General features: G+C 38.3%; 2 protein-coding genes across 9 annotated transcripts in view; both read right to left on the bottom strand.

Moving 5' to 3' along the window:
* Window positions 1-10,907, bottom strand: part of dip2bb (disco-interacting protein 2 homolog Bb) — a 36,738-nt gene extending 25,831 nt beyond the window's left edge. For 3 of the 4 annotated variants that reach the window (XM_056749780.1, XM_056749781.1, XM_056749783.1), the window contains exon 1: window positions 10,618-10,906. In XM_056749780.1, coding sequence (XP_056605758.1) covers window positions 10,618-10,702 — 85 coding nt within the window. In that variant the 5' untranslated portion in view covers window positions 10,703-10,906. Of the gene's footprint in view, window positions 1-10,617 lie in introns of all 4 variants that reach the window. The other variant, XM_056749782.1, reaches the window with a different exon arrangement.
* Window positions 10,908-11,770: 863 nt separating this feature from the next.
* Window positions 11,771-24,362, bottom strand: atf7b (activating transcription factor 7b). Of its 5 annotated transcripts, none has more exons than XM_056750687.1 (12): window positions 24,275-24,362; window positions 23,351-23,426; window positions 20,597-20,693; window positions 20,180-20,310; window positions 19,868-20,026; window positions 19,609-19,763; window positions 18,962-19,055; window positions 17,680-17,799; window positions 17,406-17,501; window positions 13,806-13,994; window positions 13,548-13,650; window positions 11,771-13,455 (listed from the first exon to the last, which is right to left on the bottom strand). In XM_056750687.1, the coding sequence occupies exons 2-12, from the start codon at window positions 23,396-23,398 to the stop codon at window positions 13,268-13,270; spliced, it is 1,380 nt and encodes a 459-aa protein (XP_056606665.1). In that variant the 5' UTR covers window positions 23,399-23,426; window positions 24,275-24,362; the 3' UTR covers window positions 11,771-13,267. The 5 variants fall into 5 exon arrangements, with proteins under 5 accessions (XP_056606665.1, XP_056606667.1, XP_056606666.1 ...); XM_056750689.1 differs by having other exon boundaries at window positions 19,868-20,011; XM_056750688.1 differs by lacking the exon at window positions 24,275-24,362 and adding an exon at window positions 24,236-24,256.
* Between the last annotated feature and the right edge of the window lie 463 nt (window positions 24,363-24,825).

The following is a 24,825-nucleotide window of genomic DNA, read 5'->3' as shown; positions in this document are numbered from 1 at the left end:
TCCCATTCAAATCAAATTGGCCTTGCACGTAAACTTCCCGCTTGCTCTGTAAACAGTAAACAGCACAGATATATGCAAGAAACCAAACGTTTTGTCATTTCCTGCATTTAAAGGGATAGGGCACCCAAAATGGAAAATTCTGTCATGAAGTGCTCACTAGTTGTTCCAAACCTGAATAAATGTCTCTCTTTGTTTGAACACAGAGAAAGATATTTGGACGAATGCTTGTAACGAAACAGTTCTTGGATCCCATTGACAACCATAGGGATATGGGTTTTTCTCTGGCTGATGCTGATATTTGGAAATCAGGCAAGCCGATGGCTGATACGAGGCCGATATGCTTGGCCGGTTTTCTTTTTTCCACCTTGATCTCATAAAAAGTAATAGTTAAGTAATTAGAAGTGATACAGAATACAGTGTCCAATTTTATATATTTACACATGCCTGCTGCCATTGCCAAACAAAAACACTGAGGACAGCTGTAGTTAAATAGAATTAAACAAGCGGACTGAATAGAAACAATCATCAAAAATGCTAGTGTTTCACTTCAGGACATTTAAAATTAAAAAGCATTTTGTTGGTGTGGATTATTTCAAGTCATAAAGCAAGCAAACTGGACGTGCTACCTAGCATTAGTAATGCGGTCAGGGTATCTTTCTGCCTCAGCCTAAGCTCCGCCCACAAAATGTGTCACAATGTTTAATAAAAGTAAATAAATCACTCATAATAAATCATTCGTCTATAAACGAGTAATATTGTACTGTGGCTGTCTTAAGCTGTCAAATGTAGCTTTGCCACACTCTAACGCTGTGGGGTATTTTAAAAAGGGGTGGAGCTACTTAATACGTCCAGCACTGTTTGCCTGTTTAAGTTGAAATTGTTTCAACACATCAAAAAATGCTGCGTGCTTTAAGGCACTTGAGTGTCTAAAAAGACAGAAAAACAGAAAGAATAGAAGAGTCAACTGCCATAAGTAATGCATGAGGACAGAACCCAGCTGCACCATGGGATATTTTTAGCTTTAGTGGACTATTCCTTGACGTGTATGTACATATAGGGGTGTGTGTAGATGTGCTCATGTTAATTTTCTTTATGACTGAGCGTCTGGGGGAAAGGCAGATTTGGAAGTGATATAAAGTTTTAAGGCGTTTAAGGGATGTGTAAATACGTTGCTAACTCAATTGAAAAATAGAGGGTTTTGTTAGTGGACCACGATGGTCCAGTCCACATTTAGGATTAGATGGATTCCGAATGGTTGTTGCCAGAGTGAGCAACAACATTCTGTAGATTAAGCCTCAAATTCTCCCTTGCATGACATGCGACAACATCATTTGTAAACCCATGTAAAGCACATCCTGTTATTATGGCATAAAAGTAACAATCACATCCTTGATTCTTATATACATAATATTTTATTGAATAAATGCTTTTGAAAAGGGTACTATTATTTCTTCTAAATAGTGCATTTATTTTACTGCCAGTGACATTTCTCTATTCTTGTATACCATTACCCACACATTGTAATTATACTCACATACAACAGCCAATGTCGTGTGTGGGCATACAGAATCACAGTAAAGCCTTTCTTGGCCCTGGCAGAGGGGAGTTAAGGGAGGAGGTCACTCCTTTCCCTTAAGAGATAAAACTGCACAGATATTAGTGTTTTACTGTAACTATCAGATTAAAGTTACTTTTGATAAAACGGTGCCTCCAGAAACCCGCAAATATCCAGTAGAAATGAAAGCCTAAAATTGGTAAATGTTTACTACAAACAGAGCGTAACATTACCTGTCACAAGACAAATGATGCATATAATGGATTTATTGTGAACATAAAAAATCAAGGAAATATCCAGCAAAGACATTAGTGTCCAGCAGTATATTATACATGTTAATAAATAATGTAGTACATACTTTTATCATGCATAAAATTGGAGGAAAACATGTTGAATTTGTATCTGAAAGAAGACCTGACTTTGTAACTATACATGGACAGGAGATGCGTGATGTAAAGATGACCATGTATGCATGTAGATATGTTTGCATATATATGTAAGCATGTATGTTTTGTATATTTACACATGTCTCCTTATTTCTTTAACCTGAACGGACTTTAATTAGGCTACACATTTTTCCTGAAAGTATATAGTTAATTATTTTTTTTTGAAAATAATTTTTAACCTCTTGTAAAAAAAAAGTTTAATAATGTAAAATGTCCAAAGTATACTTTAAATGTAGAACAGTATGTATATTAGTGCCTATATGTTGTAAAAACATGCAGGTATGCAATAATATTTTTTTGTTGTGTCAAAGGCCATATACTCTCCAAATAAAAAATAATCCAAATAAACCTAAAATAAAATTATTTTATATTTTTAGTAAAAATATGACCCTTTGGAAGAAATGCAACTTTCAATATGGCTGGTATTGATCTCTTTCAAAGGAAGTTCTGCCTACCAGTAAAATAAATAAATGTATATATATATATATATAGATAAAAATAAAAATAAATGTATATGTGTGTCAAAGACTAAAAAGCATAAAGACAATGTGTAATACTACTTTAAACTATCGTTGTACAAAAACAAAATTTAATTTAATTGCATTTTTATTTTAGTTTGTCTGAGCAAAAAATAAATATCATACATTTTCCATGATCTCCAGAAATGTCATTCAGTGTAACAATCCTGTCAGGCATATTTACAACAAAAATAAATTTATGACATTAAAAAATGACTTATACCCCAAATGCTAATCAGTTGTATTATTAAAAAAAATTGCCACAGTCCTAGGTTTTGCCCATTTGTCAATAAGATTTTTGTACTCATTTGAAGCACAATAAAATGTAATATGCTCCCTTATTCTTATGTACAAGTCAGAATAAGCATGTTGTTTGAATTTGGACAGTCATAAATATTGTGTTAAACTGAATGACAATGTAACATTTTGACATTTTATTATCCTAAAACTTAGTTGAAATCATAAAGTAGACATTTACATGCATTTAATGTGCTTTCTATGGATATAAAATCACTTTACTTTGAATATTTTTCGATGCGGACATCTTAACGTCTCTGACCCATGTACACACATACACAACTAAACTAAACTGTAGATGTCTGCTGGAGACTATTGTCACACTGTGAATATAACAGTAAACTGCAAAAAAGCTACATCTAATTTAAAAAAGCTGAGACACTTTCCAGTCATTTACAGCCCCTAAATATATACTATTTCTTAAACAATTTATGTAAAACTATCCATTCATTTTACGAACCTTCTTTTTGTCTGGAATGGTAACAGTATTATAGCATCTTGAAGTTAATATAAGTTGTTTAATAAAGGTCTGATGTTATTATTTACTATACTATTACAAAACTAAACCATCTAGGCCTTCAGTGTATTTCAGAACATAAGATACTGTATACAAACTGGCTGCTTGGACTGTGGGAAAATTGGATATGAAGCAGGAATGTGTGTCTGTATTACATATGAGTAATATTTAAAAGAAGAGAAAAGAGGCAAAGCCTGCTCACTGCATTACTGACCCTGAAACACTATGACAAAACAGAGCGGTCACAATAACTTTCACTCAAGACACAACACGGCTATCTCTCCATTGTCATTGTGTCATTTTTCACAAACACACACAGTCTTGGATACCCAACCCAATATGGTGACCATGAGACAACTGTCAAAACTGTATCACACTGTACTGAAGTTTAATTTCAACACCCCCCCCCCCTTGGTGTCCTTTCGTACGCACCCCAACTTCTGTCTCTTGTTGCACACACACACACACACACACACACACACATTTCCTCTTTACCCTCTGGATGATGTCATGTTCTCCAGCACTAAATCTTCGACACTATGACACGGTTTCCTGTTCTGTTGAGAGGATAAAAACAGGCTTGTTTGAGAGAAGATGAAACAGACAGAAGTGGAAACGACTGGGAGTTCAACTAATTCTAATCTGTTCTTGTTTCTTTCTAGACCAAACAACCAGTTCTGCAATACTACAGTAATGTCAGAGTTACTAGGGTGTGTGCTTTCAGGTGACGACAAGACTCAAATTACTGCCCAACACACCTGAGAACATGCCTTGTCAGGTGCAACCCTCTGAATTTGCTTTGTAATATACTACATGGAATCAACTGATAAAGGTTACTTTATTTTTAAAAACAAAACTATTTACAAATTCTGTTAATTGAACTCAAATCAAATATGAAATGCACAGAAAACAAAAATAAAATGAGAAAAGCACATAACATTTTATTTGAAATAGCTTTCCTGTAGCTTAGTGGTAAGAGCATTGCGTTAACAACGCAAGGTTGTGGGTTTGATCCCAGGGGATAGCAAATACCTATGTAAAATGTATAGGATAATGCAATGTAAATCGCTTAGCGTCTGCCAAATGCATAAATGTAAATAAAGAAAATCATTAATTGAGCAGTTAGATAAAAATCAGAGTCCAAATCCATTTCATCCGCCCCACCAGGCGTTTTTTAAATGTATTTAATAACATTGTGTTATAGTTCGGATTTTGGTGAAAATTACTTATTTGATGTTATACAGACAAAATCCATTAGATGACTAGACGGGCGTGTTTAAACGCTGCGATCGAATATGGTGTCTTTTGAACCGCCTCGTGTTGAGGCGGGAAATTTCCGTTATCAAATGCGCATCTTTAGACACTTGCGTCCTGAGCGCTGAGATAGAGATACGGCTGTGACGTAGGGTTCTGCTGTGCTGCAATCGTTGACTATTGCTGAGAATTGCTCTAAGAGAGACTGCTTTTAATTTCACTTCTCATAAATCCGATTTAGCTAAATGGCGGAGGGACACAGACTGTGAATTGGTTCCCGTTATAGATATATAATGGTTCGAAAGTGTATTTTTATTGTGCCTTCCAATTGATATCAAAGTGCAGTTGCCTTTTGATTTCAAGCCACAATTTCTCAAAAATACTGCTAACTAACGCAATAAAACAAAAGAAAAACATGCGAACAAAATAAAAAACATGATTTTTGAAAAAAAATCTACAGATTCTGGTAAATATGGCATAGCTCTCAACCAATCAGATTCGAGAACCAGATTAATTTTAAATATGGCTCACAATGGATATAAATTAAATTGAGAGCGGTTTGCAATGCCAAATGTTTAACTCGTACTGTAATATTAAAATGTAAAATTTTTTAGACATGTATATTACACATCTGATTTCACATTAGTACATGTATAAGTGATATGCACATAGGATAGAGGTGCAGAAAAGTATAAGTGGTGGTGTTTTTCTTTTTTAAATATAAAAGAGTTTGATCAGTTTAGATATTTATTGAATTTTCAAAGCTATAAATTAAGCATTGAGCAGGATTAAGTTCAGATAATAATACGAATTAGGTTCAGCCCTCCACAGTCCCATTTCTCATGCGGTCCATTGGGATTAATTGCAGATTTGATAATTGATGAATTGAGATGTCGTGCTGGATTTCACTGGAAAGTCTGATTTTATCAAACAAACAAAAGTAGATAGTAATCTCCCATTTTATGTTTCTATCAGATATGGCGATAAAAAGGTTAAAGTTACAGATTGCAGTTAAAATAGGTCACGTGTGCTTTTTTTGTTATGTGGCTCGCTTTTTAGCTGTTTTGGTTGCATATGGGCTTTGTTATGCTTTTAGCCTTTTCGTTATGAATGAGATGAGCCTAAGGAAAACTCTACTGTTACCATAGCAACTGTGACTCTAAATACAACCCATTCAAATAGATACCCACACGTACCAAAACAACATAAATGCCCACTCAGATCAGATCAGATTTAAGAGATCATTTTTGGCAAAACAAATGGACAAGCCTGATAAAAATGACTGTGTGAAGATTTTCCAAGTTATTTTATCCATGTCATACTAACACCCTACTAAAAACACAGCTAAAACCAGCCTAAACTGGTCTCCCAGCCTTGTTTTAGATGGTAAAGTTTGTAAATAAGGTTGATTTTAGAAGTGTTTTGCCCATTTTTTAGCTTGACAAGCTTGCCAGTCAGACCGAAAGACTAGATGACCCACTACTGCAGCTAAAACCAGCTAAAAACCAGCTCGGTCAGCCTTGGAAGACCAGCTAGACCAGGCAGGTCAAGTTTCCTGGTGTTAAGCTGGTTTTTGCTGGTAAACCAGCTTGGTTTTAGCTAATTCAGCAGACTGTTCTAGGTTTTGGTTTTGACCATTTTAGCTGGTCAAGCTGAACTACAAGGTAAAAACAGCTACTAGACTTTAACTAGCATCTTCCAACTTTAACCAGCTAAGAAAAGCCAACAAGCTTTTTTGTACAATATAGTGCCTGCAAAAAACATTTTGCAACGTTTCTCTGTGTTTTTTTTGCATTTTCCCCCATATGAACACTTTTCTCAGTGTTATTCTTGCCTTTTTCCCCATATGAACAACATTTGGTGTACGATAAAAGCTTGACTTGACTTAAACAACTCAAATAGGCATTTTGAGTTTGTGAAAGTAATTCCGATGCAGAAAATCTCTTCCTGCCCTCTACAGCAACAGTATGTGATATCATGCGCAAACAAGCTCATCCTCACCTGAATCTTGTTAAATGTTACCTGAGTGGGAGGAGTTATGAGAGACATTCAAAAGTTTGAATGAGTTTGTGTGTGTGTGGTTTGTCTACTGTAAGCAGGGTGTGTGCTTCTGTCCATCACACACCGGTAAACAATTCAGTTACTGTGGAACACATTTCACACATTCCACACAGCAAGTAACATTAAGTTCTAACAAGTCTCACCACACATCAACTTCTTTTTCTCTCTCTCTCCCCTTTACACGTTAAATAAAATCGTTGAATAAAATGTCAGGTTTTACATCCATAATAGTGTGAGATAAAGAGAGGAAGCGCAACATGTCAGAAAGCTTGCTGTGAATCAAGGGTAAAACATTGCTTCCTGACGCTCTGTGACCTAGATCAGAGCAATCTCTCTTTCTCTCCCTCTCTCTCTGTTTAATCTGTATATCTTTCTGCTTTTCTTTTAGACTAAAGCTTGTCCTCCTACAGCCACACTGTCCTACTGAGGTTACCTGAACTCACATCCACACACGAACAAGCTATCATTATACAATAGGTCCAAGCCTCTTTGCCTAAACAATCTATTGAGGAGGATTTCCACACACACAGCTCATTTGATCAGCTTAAGTGCATAAAGCGTCTGAGTATGTGCTAGGAATTCAAGTAGAGATCACTACAGCTCAGTCATGATGTCTTCAATGGCGTTCATTGTGTGTGAGTCTGTCAGAACCTCCGAAGTCCAACCCCTAATGCTCTGTCATGGAGACATACACACATACACAGACAGACTCTTTCATTCACTACACATACAAATAGAAAATATGTGCTGATACTGCAGTATCTGTCTCTCTTCCTCAGGACAGGATGACATCTAACAGGGATGATAAAACAATGGGAGGACCTTGATAATTTTTATTACAACCCCTCTGTCTGACATATTGAGCTTCCCTTCAAGTGCAATGAAGAAACACCTCACTGCACACTTTTTTCATTTAAATATTAAAGATGTGACATACTATTTCATGCATTTTTTATTTTTTATACTGTTAAACGTGCTGGCTTCTCATGCTTAACATGGTCAACTTGTTAAAAAACGAGCTGGTCATGTGAAGTAGTATTTCTGTACTTGATATCTACCCCAGCACTCCAACTTGTTTCTGAAAAAATTTAATAAGTCTGGATACGTGTTTTATAACAGGGATCCTATTCCTTTTATTTGGCAATTCTCCTGGAAAAGCACGCCTGAAGAAAGGCGAAAGAAATAGCCCTCCCACATGCCAACCAACGAGCGATAGGAAGGCCCGCTTATCAGGATTGGCTGCGCTGCGTCAAGATTCACTGAGCTGTTGGTCTGCAGCTCGTAACTCGTGCGATCGTGAGAGAAAAGAGGTGTGTGTGTTTGTTTGATCACAGCATTTCAGTGATGGATGTTATATAAACGGTTAATATAACGCTGGATTTGGAGATCGTTTGAAACTCTATAAGATGCCGGACATGAACTGCATTTGGAAAGTCAAACTAAGTCACACGTCTGTGTTTTTTGGCAATCGCCACATACGTGCATAATGTAAACAACACGAAGGGATAATGCTATGATGTATTGTGTGCTCGTGCTGTTGCTCTGTCCCCCCTGCCTGTCTCCAGCAGCTCATCTTTTTCCGGAAATAATCAAAAAGCTGTATCGCTTTTATATATTTGATCAAACGAAATACTCTTCAAAGATACGACGTATACAAAACTACTGTGTAGGAACTCAAGCTTAATATGAGATTGGCAGAAACTGCATGTGTCACTCCATCTTTAATATATGTGGTTCAAGACTCCTATCATTAGCAATCGTCAAATTTTTATCATTTTCAATTTTTTTCTCTGCAAATTTGGGTGAAACACACTAGACGAAGTTGTGAGTGTTTCCAGGGAGGCTATTTTCTAAAGTATCTTCTCCATCAACCCTATGTCATCATTGCCTTCGCCCACACCCTTAGATGCACCTCTCCAAAACTGTAACTACAAGTTGCATCTACAAAGACCACAACAGCTGTGATTGTTCCACTTTGTACCCAGAGACCCTCCCACAGAGCCGAGCCGCTTCAGTGAGGTAAGAGAATGAAACGAAACCCTAAGATGTGGTTTTATTGCTTTCATGATGCAACAGCGCTATCCTGCTATTAAAACAGTAACATGGTTATGTAAGCAAGAAAGAAATAACATGAAGCTTTGTACATTTTTAGTTTAATCTTAGGACAAGGGTCCAACCCCTCCCCCTCCCTGCCACGTACCCCCGCCCCATGATTGTTCAGACTTTAAGAAAGAACATTTCATTATGACATTTTCTTTGTATACAGTCACCTATACTAGTCATCAATGAAAGGGAAATAGGATATGAGTATCCTTTTAACAATTACACAAGCCCTATACATATGGTGAATGCTTTCTAAAGCATTTGAAGGCAGAAGCATCACAATACTTAGTGAATAAGTATGTTTTGGCTGTACACTAAGGGCTGCAGTAAGCATCTTCTGTCCAAGAGCCAAAATGTGAAGACTGTAGGTGGGGACTGAATTGTGCCAGAACTGCATTGTGGGCTTTGACAAACAGTCCTTGCTGATACATAAACACATACGTAATACAAACAACATGGTTCAGGTGAGTCAAACCTGAAAGAAAGCAATACATTTAAACAAGAAGATATACAGAGCATGTGTGTGTTTGATGGAGACATTTGTCAATAAATCAAAGCAAACCTACTTTGTGAAATCTCCCTCTAGCTGCTCTCTGATTAGTTGTGTGGGAGACCTATTGAGGCCAGACTGCACTGATCTCAGATCAGTTGTTTTATCAAGAGATTCTCTGATGCAGAGATAAATGAGGATCTCTCTTTATAACAAGGTAAACTCTGCTTAAGGTTTTATGTTTCGCTTTTCTGAATCTTTCATACATCGCTGCTGAAAGACTGCATAACACAAAGGACATGCACACAGCAACAAACAATGTCACTTACAACATAAAAATGACACACTAACTGTAAACAAATACGTGCATGACACAACTAGCATGTCATGCATGTGATATAATTCCTTTATGTAGCTCACACTGCTCATACTGGAAACAAAATACATGTGCATAGATATGTGTGCAATGTGCACATATATCTGTAATTGTCAAATAAACTGTAATTGTTTCCTATGGCGTGACAGCAAAAATTAGAAACATTTTTTAAGATACATCTCTCTTTTGATATTTTATATTATAAATATAAATAGTTTATATTCAAAAGTCCCACCATTGTACTCGGACATTAAGCATATTCCAAGTAAGTTTCAGAAGAGACTTACAGCTTTCCTGTGAAGAGCTTGACGGAGGAATTTTCATGCACTTCAAATCTATGTGACCCATCATTGAATATTTTAAGAAGTTTGATTGTTTATAGAGGAAAGCTTGTTTATTTATAGCTCTGCCATTGCATAAAGCAAAACTGCTCAGTAAATGCACTCATACATAAACGAACAACCAACGCTTAAAATATACATGAACTACAGAATACCCATCATAATAACAACTGCTCCTAAAAAAACAACCAAAGCTATTGTTTACCACAGAAACATCGTGTTTAGCTTGTTGAAATCAGCTGTTGAAATATACGCCCTGTATTTTGATAGAGTTTATGCAGTTTGCGAGGGCACATGCAGAATAAACGGTGGCCTGTACATTATCACAAGAATAAACGCACAGCGGACGAACGTCATGTTTTAGTTTGCACAACGTGCAATATAAAGACACAAATAAGAGGCCTGTCAGAGCATTGAAAGCCCAAACACAGTATGTCGAAAGCGATGTCGAAAAAGGAGGTCAGTGTATTTCCGCGAGCGGCGGCGACATTGAAGCATCATCGCGATCACGATCGTGTCCTGAACCTGATGTGTGTTGATGCTCTTATTGAGGATGCCCAACCGAGCCTTCAAAATCAACACCCATTCATCCGGACACACGCATTCAAACCATCATTCATCGGTGATATTGAATCTCTCGTTAATAAATAAAGGCTTACCCTCGGACAGCTCCAGGTCCAGCTCTGCGAGCTGCTCCCGGACCTCTTGGGGGAGAGCAGACACATCCACACCGCGTTCCGCCATTACGAGCCGAAACCGTGTGGAAAGAACGGCGCACAACGGTTTAACAGAAACCCCGGCTTCTCCTCACAGCTAAAAACAAGTGTTACTTGACAACACACAGAGATCCATCATCTCCGCCATGCCGAGAGTGAAATCCCGACCGATGGGAAGAGTCACATGACCACAGCTCGGGATGATGAGGAGTCTGAGCCGATCGTCTGGATCTGTGGCGATTTGCTCCCTCTGGCGTGGTGTATGGGGAGAATGTTTATCTTAAAGTCCCCGTGAAATAAAAAAAATTGTGGCTTTCAGTAGGAGCATCAGCATGTTAACTTCAAAGTAAGCTAGCGTGCTCAAAACAAGGACAAAATTAACAGTGTGTTTGTAGCAAACTCTCCCAAGACAAATAGTATAAATAGATAGAAAATAAACATGAATTATTATCAATTATTTATCTGGAACATATTAAACTTTAAGTTGAAGACCCCTTTAACTCTGTGGACCATGTGTGGGTTCAATATTGCAGCATCAAATCTTTAAAGTTGAGAAGCACAGACCTAGACATATTATTTGAATGCGTAGAACCTCAGCATTTTTACAAGCCCCATTATTTTGCATTTCTTACACACAAGAACATAACAAGGTCTGAATTCGTCTTCCCAAAACCTAGCCAACACCCCCCTGTAAAAATCATAACTATGAATTTGAGTATTATTTGGATATCACACAAAACACATAACTCGCCAACATAGTTAATGCAATATATGAAGTCTACATCCAAAAAAAGGTCATTTACACAATTTTCTGTCTCATTCATTTTTAAATGTATGAAGATTGCATTGGATCAAATTAATGTACAAATAGAAAGCAGCAGTCAAATGACAGTATTGGTTAACAACAAACCGCCCAACAGTTCACCTTTGTGTCGAGTTAAAAGTGTGGTAAATCTGCTTTACCTTCCTGTCGTTCTATACTGCACGTAAAGTTTTCTGCGTGTGTTCAAAGCAGTTAACAGTACTTCTATTAACACTTCTATTTCTTGTTTAAACAACGATTATAAATATTTCACACAACCAGCACAATCAGTCGAAGAGTTCCATCAATGTTTAATTATATCTTAAGAACCATTTCAGTTAGTCATACAGTAAGCAAGTTTTTGTATGCTGACACTCATTCTATATTTACAGCTCTAGTTTAAGGGCTTCAATGTCACATTACACAATTTGGGATCAGTGAGTTATACACACTGAAGAAAGCGGTACATTTACATCCAAATATGATATTTCCAGATGCAGGGCAGGTTAATGACATACTGTAAACTGATATGACAGGCTGGATAAACAAACAAAAACAGTCTGCACACCATTTAATCAGAACACAGAGAATAAAAAGTTGGAGATCAAATTGTATGAGTCGAGTATTATATGGAACGGTTATACCGTCAGATGTTTTCAGCAACTAAACAGTGACACTGTTTAATGACATATAATTTGATAAATGATGTGTCAGTTATGTGCGCAAGATGAAGTTCATTCAGGTTACCCATTTTGAGCTTTTCAGACCCGGAGAAAAGAGAAATATTTTATTCCTACAGCGCTTCACATTCAATAGCCGGGACATTTAACTGTGGTACATTCACAAAATGCTAGCACGAGTCATTACGCGTGTCGAGTGTTTGTGTGGGCGTTCCCTGCTACAAGACCAGATACAAATCAACCTTGGGGTCTAACCTCTAATGTCAAAGGGTTTATGTATTTTGCTGCAAGTTAACTAAAATTCAGCAGAGCATATCATAATCATACTCATCTAAAACACATCCACGTGGTTACGCAAACCGATACATCCATATATAGACTGCAAAATGCAGACAAACCAATAACGATATTTAAATACAAAAATATATTGCTCTTATTTTCTCTCCATTCTTAAGCTTTTGCGAGTCCATTCTGTGGTGCCAGCCAGGATACGCTTAAGTGATACGAAATCTTCACTAGAACAGCCACAGACCTGAGAGAATTACTTTAGATACAACAATAAAATTAAGACAGAGAGGAAGAGAGAGGGACATTATGAAAGTCAGAGCGAGTGTGTGAGATAGCGATAGCCAGAAATAACGTGTTTAAATGTATCTGCATAGTGTAGTAATTTTTCTAATGTGGCCAGAATCATGCAATGAATCATCGTATTAGAAAAACAATTGAATACGATGCAAAACGGAAAGTATTTGCAAACCGGACAAAATATCAACTGAATGCATTAGTGAGTGGATCTATACAAGTACATCTAAATCTGTGTTAAATAGATTGTGTTACGAAACTTTTCCACTGCAGTGCTTCCTAGTGTGTGCACGGTCGGGGATCTTCTAGTGAGGGGCAGAGCTGCTTCTCCATTTAGCCCAGGGAGAGTCTATGATAGGCTGTGGGTGAAAGGGGTGTGGTCAGAGCGTGGCAATGTTGATTCCCATTTGTCACATGAGAGGCATTTGCAAATACACAGAGTGACAGTTTTGAGGGGAAATATTTGGAAATTCCCTCCTTTGAAAGACTCATTGAAAGTATATTGAGTTCCTATTGGCTGACATGCTCATCATCTGGATGTGGGCTGTGATTGGGAGGAAGCATCTCCAGCTGAGTTGCTCCATTGGCCAGAGCCCATTCCCGCTAAAACCGCGACGGCCTCTGCTGCGCGCACACTTAGACCGTTAACAGACACCGGAGCTGGTAACGAAACAGGCATCACCAGAGATAATGCTGCACTCTCGTCCACTCCTGCGGCTAGAGAGAGAGACATTTTCTTAACTGACGCGTAACATTAATTTACAAAAAAAATCTCTGCTGTGTAGGAGATGAATGAACAGATAGCTTACCAAGATATGCTTTTTTCTGCAAGGCTGTGACAGGACAATCCTTGTGAGCCAACAGCATCTCTTTTAGGCGTATGACCTCAGTCCTCAAGAGAGACACTTCACTCTGCCAAACACATACGCTGTGTCATTAAAGCCTTCTGAGATTTCCAAGAGCCACGTGATCATATATCAAAGAAAGTAAACACTATATGCAGGGATGTGTAGGACAGTACAGTAAGATCAATCGCATAGAAAAGATGACAGTAAGTGTTTTCTTACAGTAAGTGTGACGTTAGAAGTTGCTAACTCATCCGCACGTTTCTCTAGCGCGCTGACCCACACTTTTCGCTTCTGTCGACAACGGGAGGCGGCGGCTCGATTTCGCTCAAGAAAACGGCGTCTGCGTTCATCAGGTTCTATGTCGGCCCCTCGACGTCTGCGTCCACCTTTTGGTTGAGCCGGGGATGCCTGCAAGACATGGCATGGGATGTCAGATACACTGAGGTTATCAAGGACAATCAATGTACTGTATGTTTATAAACCACCAAGCAGCATTTGAATGTATTATTTTTATGCTTTTCAACATGAAATTAGCACTCTAAAGCCAATCATTTAATGATTTATTAGGGCTGCTTAAGTGATTAAATACAGTTTGGCATTATGGAATGCCATCATGGGATATGTGAAAAAGTTAAACCATTTGCAGGATTTGTAGTTCATTGTTATTAAAGCCGAACAATATCACGCATGCATAAAACAACATAATTTGTAGATGATTAGAAGTCCATGTAAATTTTCCCATGATAATCGAAAACAACGCGTGAATAAAATGTTCCTTTCTTTAAAACCCTGTTTGAAAATGTTAACTAATTAACAGTCGTTTCATTACGCCTATTAATACAAAAGGCAACCGTTTCAACACTAGTATGGGTCATTCTCACGAAACTATTGAACATTGTGGCAGTAATTAGGAATGCACAGAAATGAAAATTCTTGACTGAAGCCAAATAAAAATGAAACACTGAATACCGAACATGGCTTTACGTATTTCTTGTAATCATTTAGCCAATTTTTTCACTCTTGCATACACAGATTAGTCAAAATGTGCTTTTTATATTTTGTCTTACTCTTAATATAATACAATTTAAGTTAAATTAAAATTGAGAAAAATAAAGTAGGCTAAATAAAAAAAAAAGAAATGGAGCTTCACTTTAACTTCTTGAATAGCATACATTAAGCCTATAACTGACTGCTGAAAGAATGTCCTGTACTCTGTACCCCTTACAAAACACTTCATTAAAAAGTGTCATTGAACATAATAAACTAAAAATATGAATAAACATAGGCTTTGATTATTATAGGCTACACTGCAAAATAAAATAAAAAAAGAATGCAAGCAATTCTGAGTGACAACCATTTCAGTTCACGTTTCTCCTCAAAACTCCAGCAAAAGCCGGATGCACAGAACATACATTGACAAGATGTTTAGTTCAAGGGGACTGTGTGCACGCGACCACTGTATGGTGTCAAAGGATGTCACTAGCGAACATTTGGTGCATCCCTAGCAGTAATGATTTTAAATTAGGGCTGTCAATAGATTCAAATTTGTAATCACGATTAATCACACACATGTAGTGAAATAAAACATACACTGTTCATTTTTTTAATTGATTGACAGCATTAAAATCAACAAAATAAATGAACTAATTACACACAGCATTTATGTTTTTAAATGTACTTTCACATTCTAATCATTTCAAATATTATCTCCAAATTAATATAGAAACAACACATTTCTTTAACAGCATCATTTTATGAATGAAAGCTAACATTCTATTATTGTTGGCTTTGTTACTGATGTCTTTAATATAATTGGTTTGTTAAAAAAAACAAATCTACTTATCAATGTGCCCTTCCTACCAAATACACAGAAAATACTGAAGTTCTCGAACACTTTACAGTCTTTACTGAAATACAGAAGAATACTAATTAAATATTATTTTCTTTTGTTCTTTGATTAACATTAGTGCTAAGAGTCACAGCAGCACGTTTAAGAACGCGGCCACTTTAAACCCCTGCGCCCACTGAGGCGTCACATTTCGCTTCTTTCCACGCGCCTATTCATTATTTTACATGCAGACGCACGGCAGGCAGAAATAGGGGGTTAGATGGTCGCAAGGAGCGTCGGCGCCATATCAAGATGAAAAAATGTCAACTTTTCAGAAAGGCACAAGCTCAGGTCATGTGACAAGAACCAACCAGCCAATATAGACAAGCTCAATAATAATGGAGACACGGATGATCACAGCATAACTAAATCTAGTAGCAGAGTTATTGCAAGGTATTTTCAGTGCATATAATCCATATATAATTGTTTATACCTCCTCGTCTCAACGGCTATCATGGCCCATGGTTGCTTAGCGACGAGAGACGCCAGAAGAGCACAAAGTTCAGGATCTTTGGAAAAAAAGGAGAACGCAGTGCAGCTCGCGTTTTCCGCACGGTTTTAGACGCGAAATGTGAATAGGACCTTACGTGCCTTAAAACGTTCAACTCTGGGCCCCCGATAGAACACAGATGTAAGCGTAGGAAAAATGCAGATCGCCAGCGATGAGTGCGATATAAACGCCAGCTGCTTGCGTTTTCAAAAAACGCAGCTTTTCAATTTCAATCCGCCGGCAGAAAACCTCAGGGGACACATCCCCTTCCACAGAGGCACATTTAGGCCCGATTCACATTTCGCCTCTTTTCCCCACTAATATACGTTATATTAAATGTAGACGCGCAGCAGCCGTGCGAAAATAGGGTCGTCAGCTGATGTCTTTTTATAAAACCGCGGGATTTCTGCTGAAAAAACACGTCGGCCGCAGGCGTAAACTCCTCGGTGGACACAGCCACTAAGAGTTGCCGCTCTAAGCAGTTCCAATGCGCTTCCTATTTTCACTACTCTTTGCTTTCATTCAAGACTTTATTTAACTTGTTGAAGACTGTGCTTACTATAATACTAGACAAAATGTGATACTACACAAGCACGAAAGAGAAGTTAATACTGGTGCGCTGTCTGACAGATTTCGATGCGGCCTTAAGCCCACGCGTAATGTTATACACAAGACGGGACCGCTGTCACATTGCTCAGTGTTCCACAGCCTGAAATTGTTTATTTTGGCCATGTAACTACAACCATTTCAAATAGACGCCTGAATAGTTTAAAGGCCTTTATATGAATAAGAGTGTGACTATATAATGTAACGGTAGACAATGATGACATAAAAATACAGATGTTGCGTTAATGGCGTTAGATATTTTTATCGCGTTAATCTAAAAAAACAAATCGCATGCGTTAACGCGTTAACGTTGACAGCCCTATTTTAAATATAAAACATGATATATTATCACAAAAATGATCATAATAAAGATAATTATGTTCGTACACAAAGAATAATTTTAACCTAGGAATTAATTATATTTGTGATTTATTGCATTTTCTACTGAAAATCTCATTAACATAAAGCTTCAGCTGCGTCGACGTTCTTTATGTTAAAAGAGTTTTTAACAGATATTCTCAACTGACAACACTTTTTTTTAATCTTTACAAATGTTATATTCTTTTGTCGAACCGTTTACAATGCCAATATTGGTTAACATTACCGTAACAGGCAGCCTTCCTCATTTAATAAATGTAATGTATATTTTCTATTGAAATACACTTCATCAATGTCTAATAAAGAGTTGATGAAAAGTTGCTTAAACATCATGGCTGTTTTTTAACAAAACATGATATGAATTTTTTTGGGCTGTTAAGTTTAAACACTAAAGCCAAAATTTCGTGAGAATCACCCAGTACACATGTAACACAGACATGAAGTGTTATTTGAGCACCTGTGGCTGAGCAGGTGATGGTGTCTCAGTGTGATCTGTTTTTTGTACTGGTGCTGGTCCACTAGGACTCTGCAGGGATAGTGCGGCCTTTAGCCTCTAGATGGAGACACATCCCATACACAAACACAAGGAAAACACCACAGTGTGTAAATTAATGGACAGATCTCTTTTTGACGCGTTCAGTTATTTATTTATTATCTAATAATCTCATTGTTAGCCATGTAAACTTATTGAATGCACGTATTAGCGTGGGTGTACATGCGAGCACCCTCACCGTCTTGGCTTCAGAGTGTGTACTGTATCCAGACGGAGAAGAGGAGCCACTGCTGCTTCCACCAATAGGAGGCCCCGGAATACCTGGGATATTGGGCACTGTGCTCGATGATCTGGCAAGCTATAGACAGACGCACATAGCAACATAAGATTAACACATTTTACAAAGTATAGACTAAAAGCAGGAAACTAATGATTATTGTGACGAGGGTCACATTACTGACAATGTCATCAGAAATTGTGTTTACTTTGACCCTCACAAGAGAAAAATGTGACAAATAATTTCGTAATTGAAATCCAAATTGTAAAAATATTTTTGTAAGGGGTAGGGAAGGGATCTCCAACCCTGCTCCTGGTGAGCTACTGTCGTGAAGATTTCAGCTCCAACCCCAATAAAACACCTGGACCATCTAATCAAGTTGTATAGGGTTGCTTGATAATTACAGACAGGTGTTCTAAAGCAGGGTTCGAGCTGCAGTTTGCAGGATGGTAGCTCACCAGGAACAGGGTTCAAGATCCCTGGTGTAGGGTAACAATAACTATTATGTTGTGTTCAGACCAAACGCGAATGGCGCGAATGGCGCGAATGAATCGCGCTATTCGCGCGTAGTTGGACGATTGAACATTTTAGTTTACTCGCCTCATTCGCGCATCAAATTCGCTTCATTGCAGACGCGAATTCACGTCATTGGAGGGGCTTCTGCCAGGCGGCTCCAGTACCATATATATATATATTGCTTAAATTGTGTAAAGATCGTTTTTGACAACTTGCCCGATTGTCCGACCTCCTCACTTTTTTATTTCTGTTTCGATAAAAGTAAGATGTATCGTACAGCTCCAGGTATCCACATACAGCAACGATGATTTTGTCCTCCATTGTCGTTTGGGATTTCTGCCCCTCGCAACATCATAATCACCTGACTGCCAGAGCAAGCTCCTGATTGGTTAACGCGGCGCGAATTTTCGCCAAAGTTCAGATTTTTCAATTCGCGCGATTCGCGTCATTCGCGCCGCCTCATTCGCGCAATTCGTGCCGCCTCATTCGCACGATTCGCGCCGCAAGTAGGTCTATCGCGCTTCAAGCGCCATTCGCGTTTGGTCTGAACACAACATTAGTCAATTCAGGTCTAAATTTTAGAAATAATACTTTGACCCTTACTGATGCAAGTCAAGTTTGCATTTCAAAGCAACTTTGACCACATTGTTCAAAGGCGCAATTTCATGCTTTGTTTGAAGGTGTGACAAGAGTTCATTTTTTGTTGGTGTGTGATAGAGATCAATACCGATATGACTGAAGTCTGCCCTGGACTAGGGAGCAGAGGAATGGTTTGACCATTTGGAAGCTGCATCAGCAAAGGAAAAGAGCCAGACGGGGAGCTGAAGAAAAAAATGAGAGAGGTGCTATTTTAGGACATTTCTGTTACTCGCACAGGGTGAGAAAGGAGAGGTGTGAACAACACTGAAATGACTCATGCAATTAAAAATGTTTCAGCTCAGGAGTGTATCTACCCAAATATACGTCTAACTTACCCCAAATTAAAGATTCTTTCATCATTTACACACCCTCATGTCATTTCGAACCCTTATGACATGCAGAATACATGGGATCATCCCTATGTATGTTCCAATGTATGGAACACAAGAAATCTGAGACATTCTTCAAAATACCTTCTTTTGTCTTCTGCAGAAGAAAAAGGTCATCAACATATGAAATGACATGAGGGAGTATATAGGATGACTATGGCTGTCAAGATTTCATAAAACTAACATCCAGTGAGACGCTAACTATTACATCCTAATCCTTGAGAGTTGAACTTGAGACATGGATGAGTGTGATTTTCAAACAGGCTTACAATCAATGATTTCGATTTGTGGGTGAATTCCTTGTGTGCCAAATGCTCATTTTTATTTTGCTCGAGTGTGTTTGTACCTGAGTCTGTTTGAGGGAGGTGTCCTAGTGATAACTGAGGTGGGGGAGGGTTGAGTTGGGATCATGGAATCGAATCCCTGGTGTAGGGGAAGCGAGCCTGGGCGCACTATTGTCGGTGTAGGTGTGGAACTAGCTGCAGTCCTTGGAGGAACATCCTGCAAAATTGTGATAAAAAGCATTATAACATTGCTCTAGTGCAAAATATCACCTGTGGTGTCGATTGTGTTATTTGACCTAATATTAAAACATTAAATCTTACCATGCCCTTCCTCATGGCAACAGGTTCTTTGACCATGGCAACCGCATCTTTGCTGTTCGTCATGCTGGAGGCGGAGTTGGGGCTGTCAGCGGGAGAGGAGTCAATCTCAAGAGGCCCGCCTCTCTCTTTATTCTCTGTTGGCGTCTGCAGAACCGCAAGCTTATCATATAAGATAAATCAAATCAGTGACATCACAATTTAATGAATGAACTACACATTTTGGCATACAGTGCACAAGTTGATTCAAAAGCACACATGTTCCACAACCAAAGAACCATTTTCCCGACATGCTTTTCACAATTTCTATCTTACCGTGCCTTTAAGTCTCCTCTCCTCCTCCTCGTGTGTTTTGCGAAGATCTTGTTCAAAGGAGCCAGCCAGCTCACTAAACAAACCCACTTCCTCACAATTCTTAAGAAAACGGGTGGGAGTGGGCGTCTGATCTGAATGCACAAACACATGGTGACACAGTCAAGGAATGCTACATTTTATTTTCAATGGAAATCCGTTTTATAAAAATAAGTGTGACCCTGTCATCAGTCACTCTGAGTGTAGATACTTCCATTAGTCAACATTTGGCATTCAGAATCTCACTAATGCTTAACAGACAACACCATGTGAAAATTTGCAATACTGTACCATAAAACCACATTATAGCATAACAAGTCATAAGAAAATCTTGCGCAACAAATAAAACCAACAGGTGCTTGTGTATGTAGGGAAACAAACCTGCTATGATAACCGTGTCTGTTCTGGCTTGTCCAAACTTCAGTGTCATCTCATGTTTGTGTTTATGCACTGCCAAATGATCCTCATTGGTGAACCTCTGATTTAAGAGAAATAGTAACAGAGATACGCATTAATCCCCTATTTTTCGCTTTTCCATCCGATCTTAATCTCAATTCAAATCCGACAGAGAGAAAGATGCAGTGGGTGATATGAAGCCATCTGTTGTTTTGATGACGGCTTATGTTATTCACTTATGCAGTGCTATGGGAGCCTCTTACAGTTGCTCGCTGGAAGCTGGGTAAACAGCTGGTACGTTGTCCGAATAAAACCCCTGATAAAGATAAGACTGGGCGCCATGAGCGTACAGACCTGCTCAAATTTGTTAGTACCCTTACAGCTCATTGAAATAATGCTTTATTCCTCCTGAAGACTGATGAAATAAAAAGCTATTGTATCATGTATACTTGCATGCCTTTGGTATGACATAGAACAAAGTAAAGAAGCAGTGGAAAGAGATGCATTTGCTTATTCTACAAAGACATTCTAAAATGGCCTGGACACATTTGTTAGTAACCCTTAGAGAATATAATACATAATTGGATTATAGTGATATTTTAAACTAATTTGTTTCTTTAGTTAGTATCACACATGTATCCAATCTTGTAATCAGTCATTCAGCCCATTAAAAGGAAGAAAAGTATTCACTGTGCTGTTTGGTATCATTGTGTGCACCACACGGAACATGAAACAGAGAAAGCAAGGGATCGAGTTGTTCGGAGGAGCTCAGAAAGAAAATAAAAAACAATCGTGGTAAAGGTAAAGGCTAAAAGACCATCTCCAGGTAGCTCGATGTTCCTGTGACAACAGTTGCAAATATTATTAAAAAGTTTAAGGTCCATGGAATTGAAGTCGACATCCCTGGGCGCGGCTCCAAGAAGAAAATCGTCCCAGATTAAACAGAAGCATAGTGAGATGGTAGAAAAAGAACAAAGGATAACTACCAAACAGATACAAGCTGAACTCCAAGGTGAAGGTACGTCAGTTTCTGATAGCTGCATCCGTCGCTTTTTAAGCAAATGTGGGCTCCAGGAGGAAGGCCCAGGAGGAAGAAAAACATAAAAATGGAATTTGCTAAAATTCATATTGACAAGCCACAATCCTTCTGGGAGATTGTCCTTTTGAGAGATGACTGAAAACTGGAGCTTTTTGGCAGGACACATCAACCCTATGTTCACAGACGAAAAAAAATCAAGCTTTCAAAGAAGTGAACACCAAACCAACACTGAAACATGGAGGAGGCTCTGTTATGTTTTGGGGCTGCTTTGTTGCATCTGGCACAGGGTGCCTTAAATCTGTGCAGGGCACAATGAAATCTCATGGCATTCTGAGGAGAAACGTACTGGCCATTGTCAGAAACTCTGTCTCAGTCGAAGGTCATGGGTCCTACAACAGGATGATGACCCAACACACACAGGTAAAATCACCCAAGAATGGATAAGAACAAAACTTTGGACTATTCTGAAGTGGCATTCTTTGAGACCTGATCTGAATACTATCGAACATCTATGGAAAGACCTGAAACTTGCAGTCTGGAGAAGGCACCCATCAAACCTGAGACAGCTGGAGCAGTTTGCTCCGGAAGAGTGGGCCAAACCACCTGTCAACAGGTGCAGAAGTCTCCTTGAGATCTACAGAAAACATTTGCTTGCAGTGATTGCCTCTAAAGGTTGTGCAACAATTTATTAGTTTAGGCGTCCCATCATATTTGTCTATAACATATTCATTTGTTATATTATGTTGAATAAAAAATCAAAAAGGAACGTTTGATTTCTATTAAATATGGAATAAACAATGGTGGATGCCAATTCCTTTTGTCAGTTTCAAGTTATTTCAGAGAAAATTGTGCATTTTTTGTGGAGGAGTATCAACAAATTTTAGCACGTCTGTATATATAACTGTGATGGAATAAAATGACAAGAGCAACAGACTCTATTTCATGTATACTTCGTCTTAATCCAAGTGAGGCACAAATGAAATGAAATTTATGAGAAAAAAACAGCCAGAACGAAAACACACAGATAAGGAAGACCCACAAACAAATCCTGAGTAGAATCCAGAACTTAATATTTGAATGTGACATCAGACATTCTGAACAATATTGTGGTATATACTGTTACCATGAAATACAATAACGACATCTGCCCACCCTACATCTGTTTTCAAGAATATGTTCTACACTTGGGCCACAGCCATTAGAACTACAATTATCAATCAGGTTGTAGTTCAGATTAACAGTCAATGAATAGGATTTTCAATGGTGTATTCTTTAACTATTAGGTTTTGGTCAGAAGTTCCTAGAGTTTAGTTATTATGGGTTTTTTAGGGAGCAATCCTGTAACCAATATTTACATTCCATGGTTGCCGTTAGTTTATAATACCAAAATTTGTAAGACAATTTGATCCGAATATAAATTGAACAAACTGATATTATGACATGAATAAATTTTCTATTTAGAAATAGCTGGTCAGTACATGTTTGAACTGGCATAGTACATAAGCACTAATAGGCCTTTTAATTGCTCATCTAGTACAGGTGTCAGAAAACATCATAAATAAATCAGCATTTTTTTAATTTGACATGTATATGGGCCAATCACGTTTTTATTTCTTACACATACACGGTTTGAAATTCAAGTATAATGAAGAAGAATGTAGAAACAGCAGAAAGTGATCAAATAAAAGAGTGTCTCCTACCTGTCCGCAGCCTGGGGCAGTGCAGACAAAGGGTCGATCGTCTCCCATTTTAGATCAACTACTTCCTGTGTCACTTCTAAAGACCATCCAGAGAAAAAAAGATAGGATTTATGTTATGATGTCCTGAGCTTTCATAAACTTAGTTTCTATTCGATTCGATTCTGTGACGTAAACTCAATTCATCATCTGATCATTACGTATCCATATGTCAACTATCAATGCTTTTAATACTTGACACTTGAATTGTTGTTGAGTGGCATTCCTGTCACATTTGCCAAGAGGCTCTACAAGACTTCACTGCAGCATAGAGGCCTTCTGGGTTAAAAACAATTACATAATCTCAATGATGACTAGATGATAAAACGCTTTCATTTTACTGTTGTCTCGTTTCCGCCAAATAAAGAAACACATCTAACAGCTTCATCAGCACTAACACATACAGCTAACTAACATGCGTTTCCTCTCGAACGTCAAACCTTTCCATAAAGCGATACAATACCCTCCAATGATGCGCAAAAATGTCATTTTAAACAGACGATTAAACGTCGCCCGGTTAAACGTAGCTCAGGGAGCCCCTGGTCTTGTTTAAAGGGTTCTAGTGTAAGCTAACTGGCTAATGCTAACCACACATGAGCCAACGGTCTGTAAAACAACCGAATTACCACAGCAAACGAGCCACTCGACGCGACAAAACGAAAATGCTCCCATTATAGTTCGCGATTGCCGTACAAACGCGTGTCGATGTCGTTGATTATAATGGGAGTGTTGTAATTGTCGCGTCGCGTGCAGGGTAACTCGTGTCATGACACCTCTGCCACTCGTGCTACCTAGATTTGAAATGACTAATTTTAATGCTTCAGATAATCCGAATATGTTGCGTGTCACCTGTTCTTCACCCAAAGGTTCCAATGTTTACAAACTTACCCCGCTCCTCCCTCTCTTGCTCGTTCCCTCTCTCTCAGCGTTCCCAGCTTTGGAACTCCTTCATCCAGCTAGCTCACGAAATGCTAATCTCGCGAGAAATTGACGTAACACTCAAACTGGACTGAAGACGTTACGTAAGAGATCTGGGAGTGATGAAAGTCTCTTTGCTAAAAAACATCATGTGACGGAAATACGAGACATATATAGAATCAGTAATGACATTCGTTATAATTCGTTTTGAAAAATACATTTTCACCGTCAAATGTGATCTTGTATAAGAATATTTATTCTTTTATTCTTATTCTGCCAATCTCATATTAATCTTGAGTACCTATAGTAGTATTGCATACTTCGTTTCTTCGAAGAGTATTTAGTTTGATCACATTTATAAAAGATACATCTTTACGACCGTTTCCGTAAACATATGGAGCGTGCGGGGGGGGGGGGGGTTGGGGGTGTAGGCTGAACCAAAGCACGTGCACACCCATTGTCAACAAAACACAGACATCGGTATCACTCACCATTCGGTTCATGTCCTTAAACATACAGTT

This window comes from Triplophysa dalaica, chromosome 6 (genome assembly GCF_015846415.1).
Source record: "Triplophysa dalaica isolate WHDGS20190420 chromosome 6, ASM1584641v1, whole genome shotgun sequence".
NCBI lineage: Eukaryota > Metazoa > Chordata > Actinopteri > Cypriniformes > Nemacheilidae > Triplophysa > Triplophysa dalaica.
The sequence above is the reverse complement of the archived record's forward strand: the minus strand, read 5'-3'. Positions and strand labels throughout refer to the sequence as shown.

Coding starts and splice junctions, on each gene's coding strand:
- atf7b (XM_056750687.1), bottom strand. CDS start 23,398: ATGGGAGACGATCGACCCTTTGTCTGCACTGCCCCAGGCTGCGGACAG. Junction 20,027..20,179: donor AGAGGAGACTTAAAGGCACG/GTAAGATAGAAA, acceptor TTATATGATAAG/CTTGCGGTTCTGCAGACGCC. Junction 17,800..18,961: donor GGCAGACTTCAGTCATATCG/GTATTGATCTCT, acceptor GTCTGTCTATAG/CTTGCCAGATCATCGAGCAC.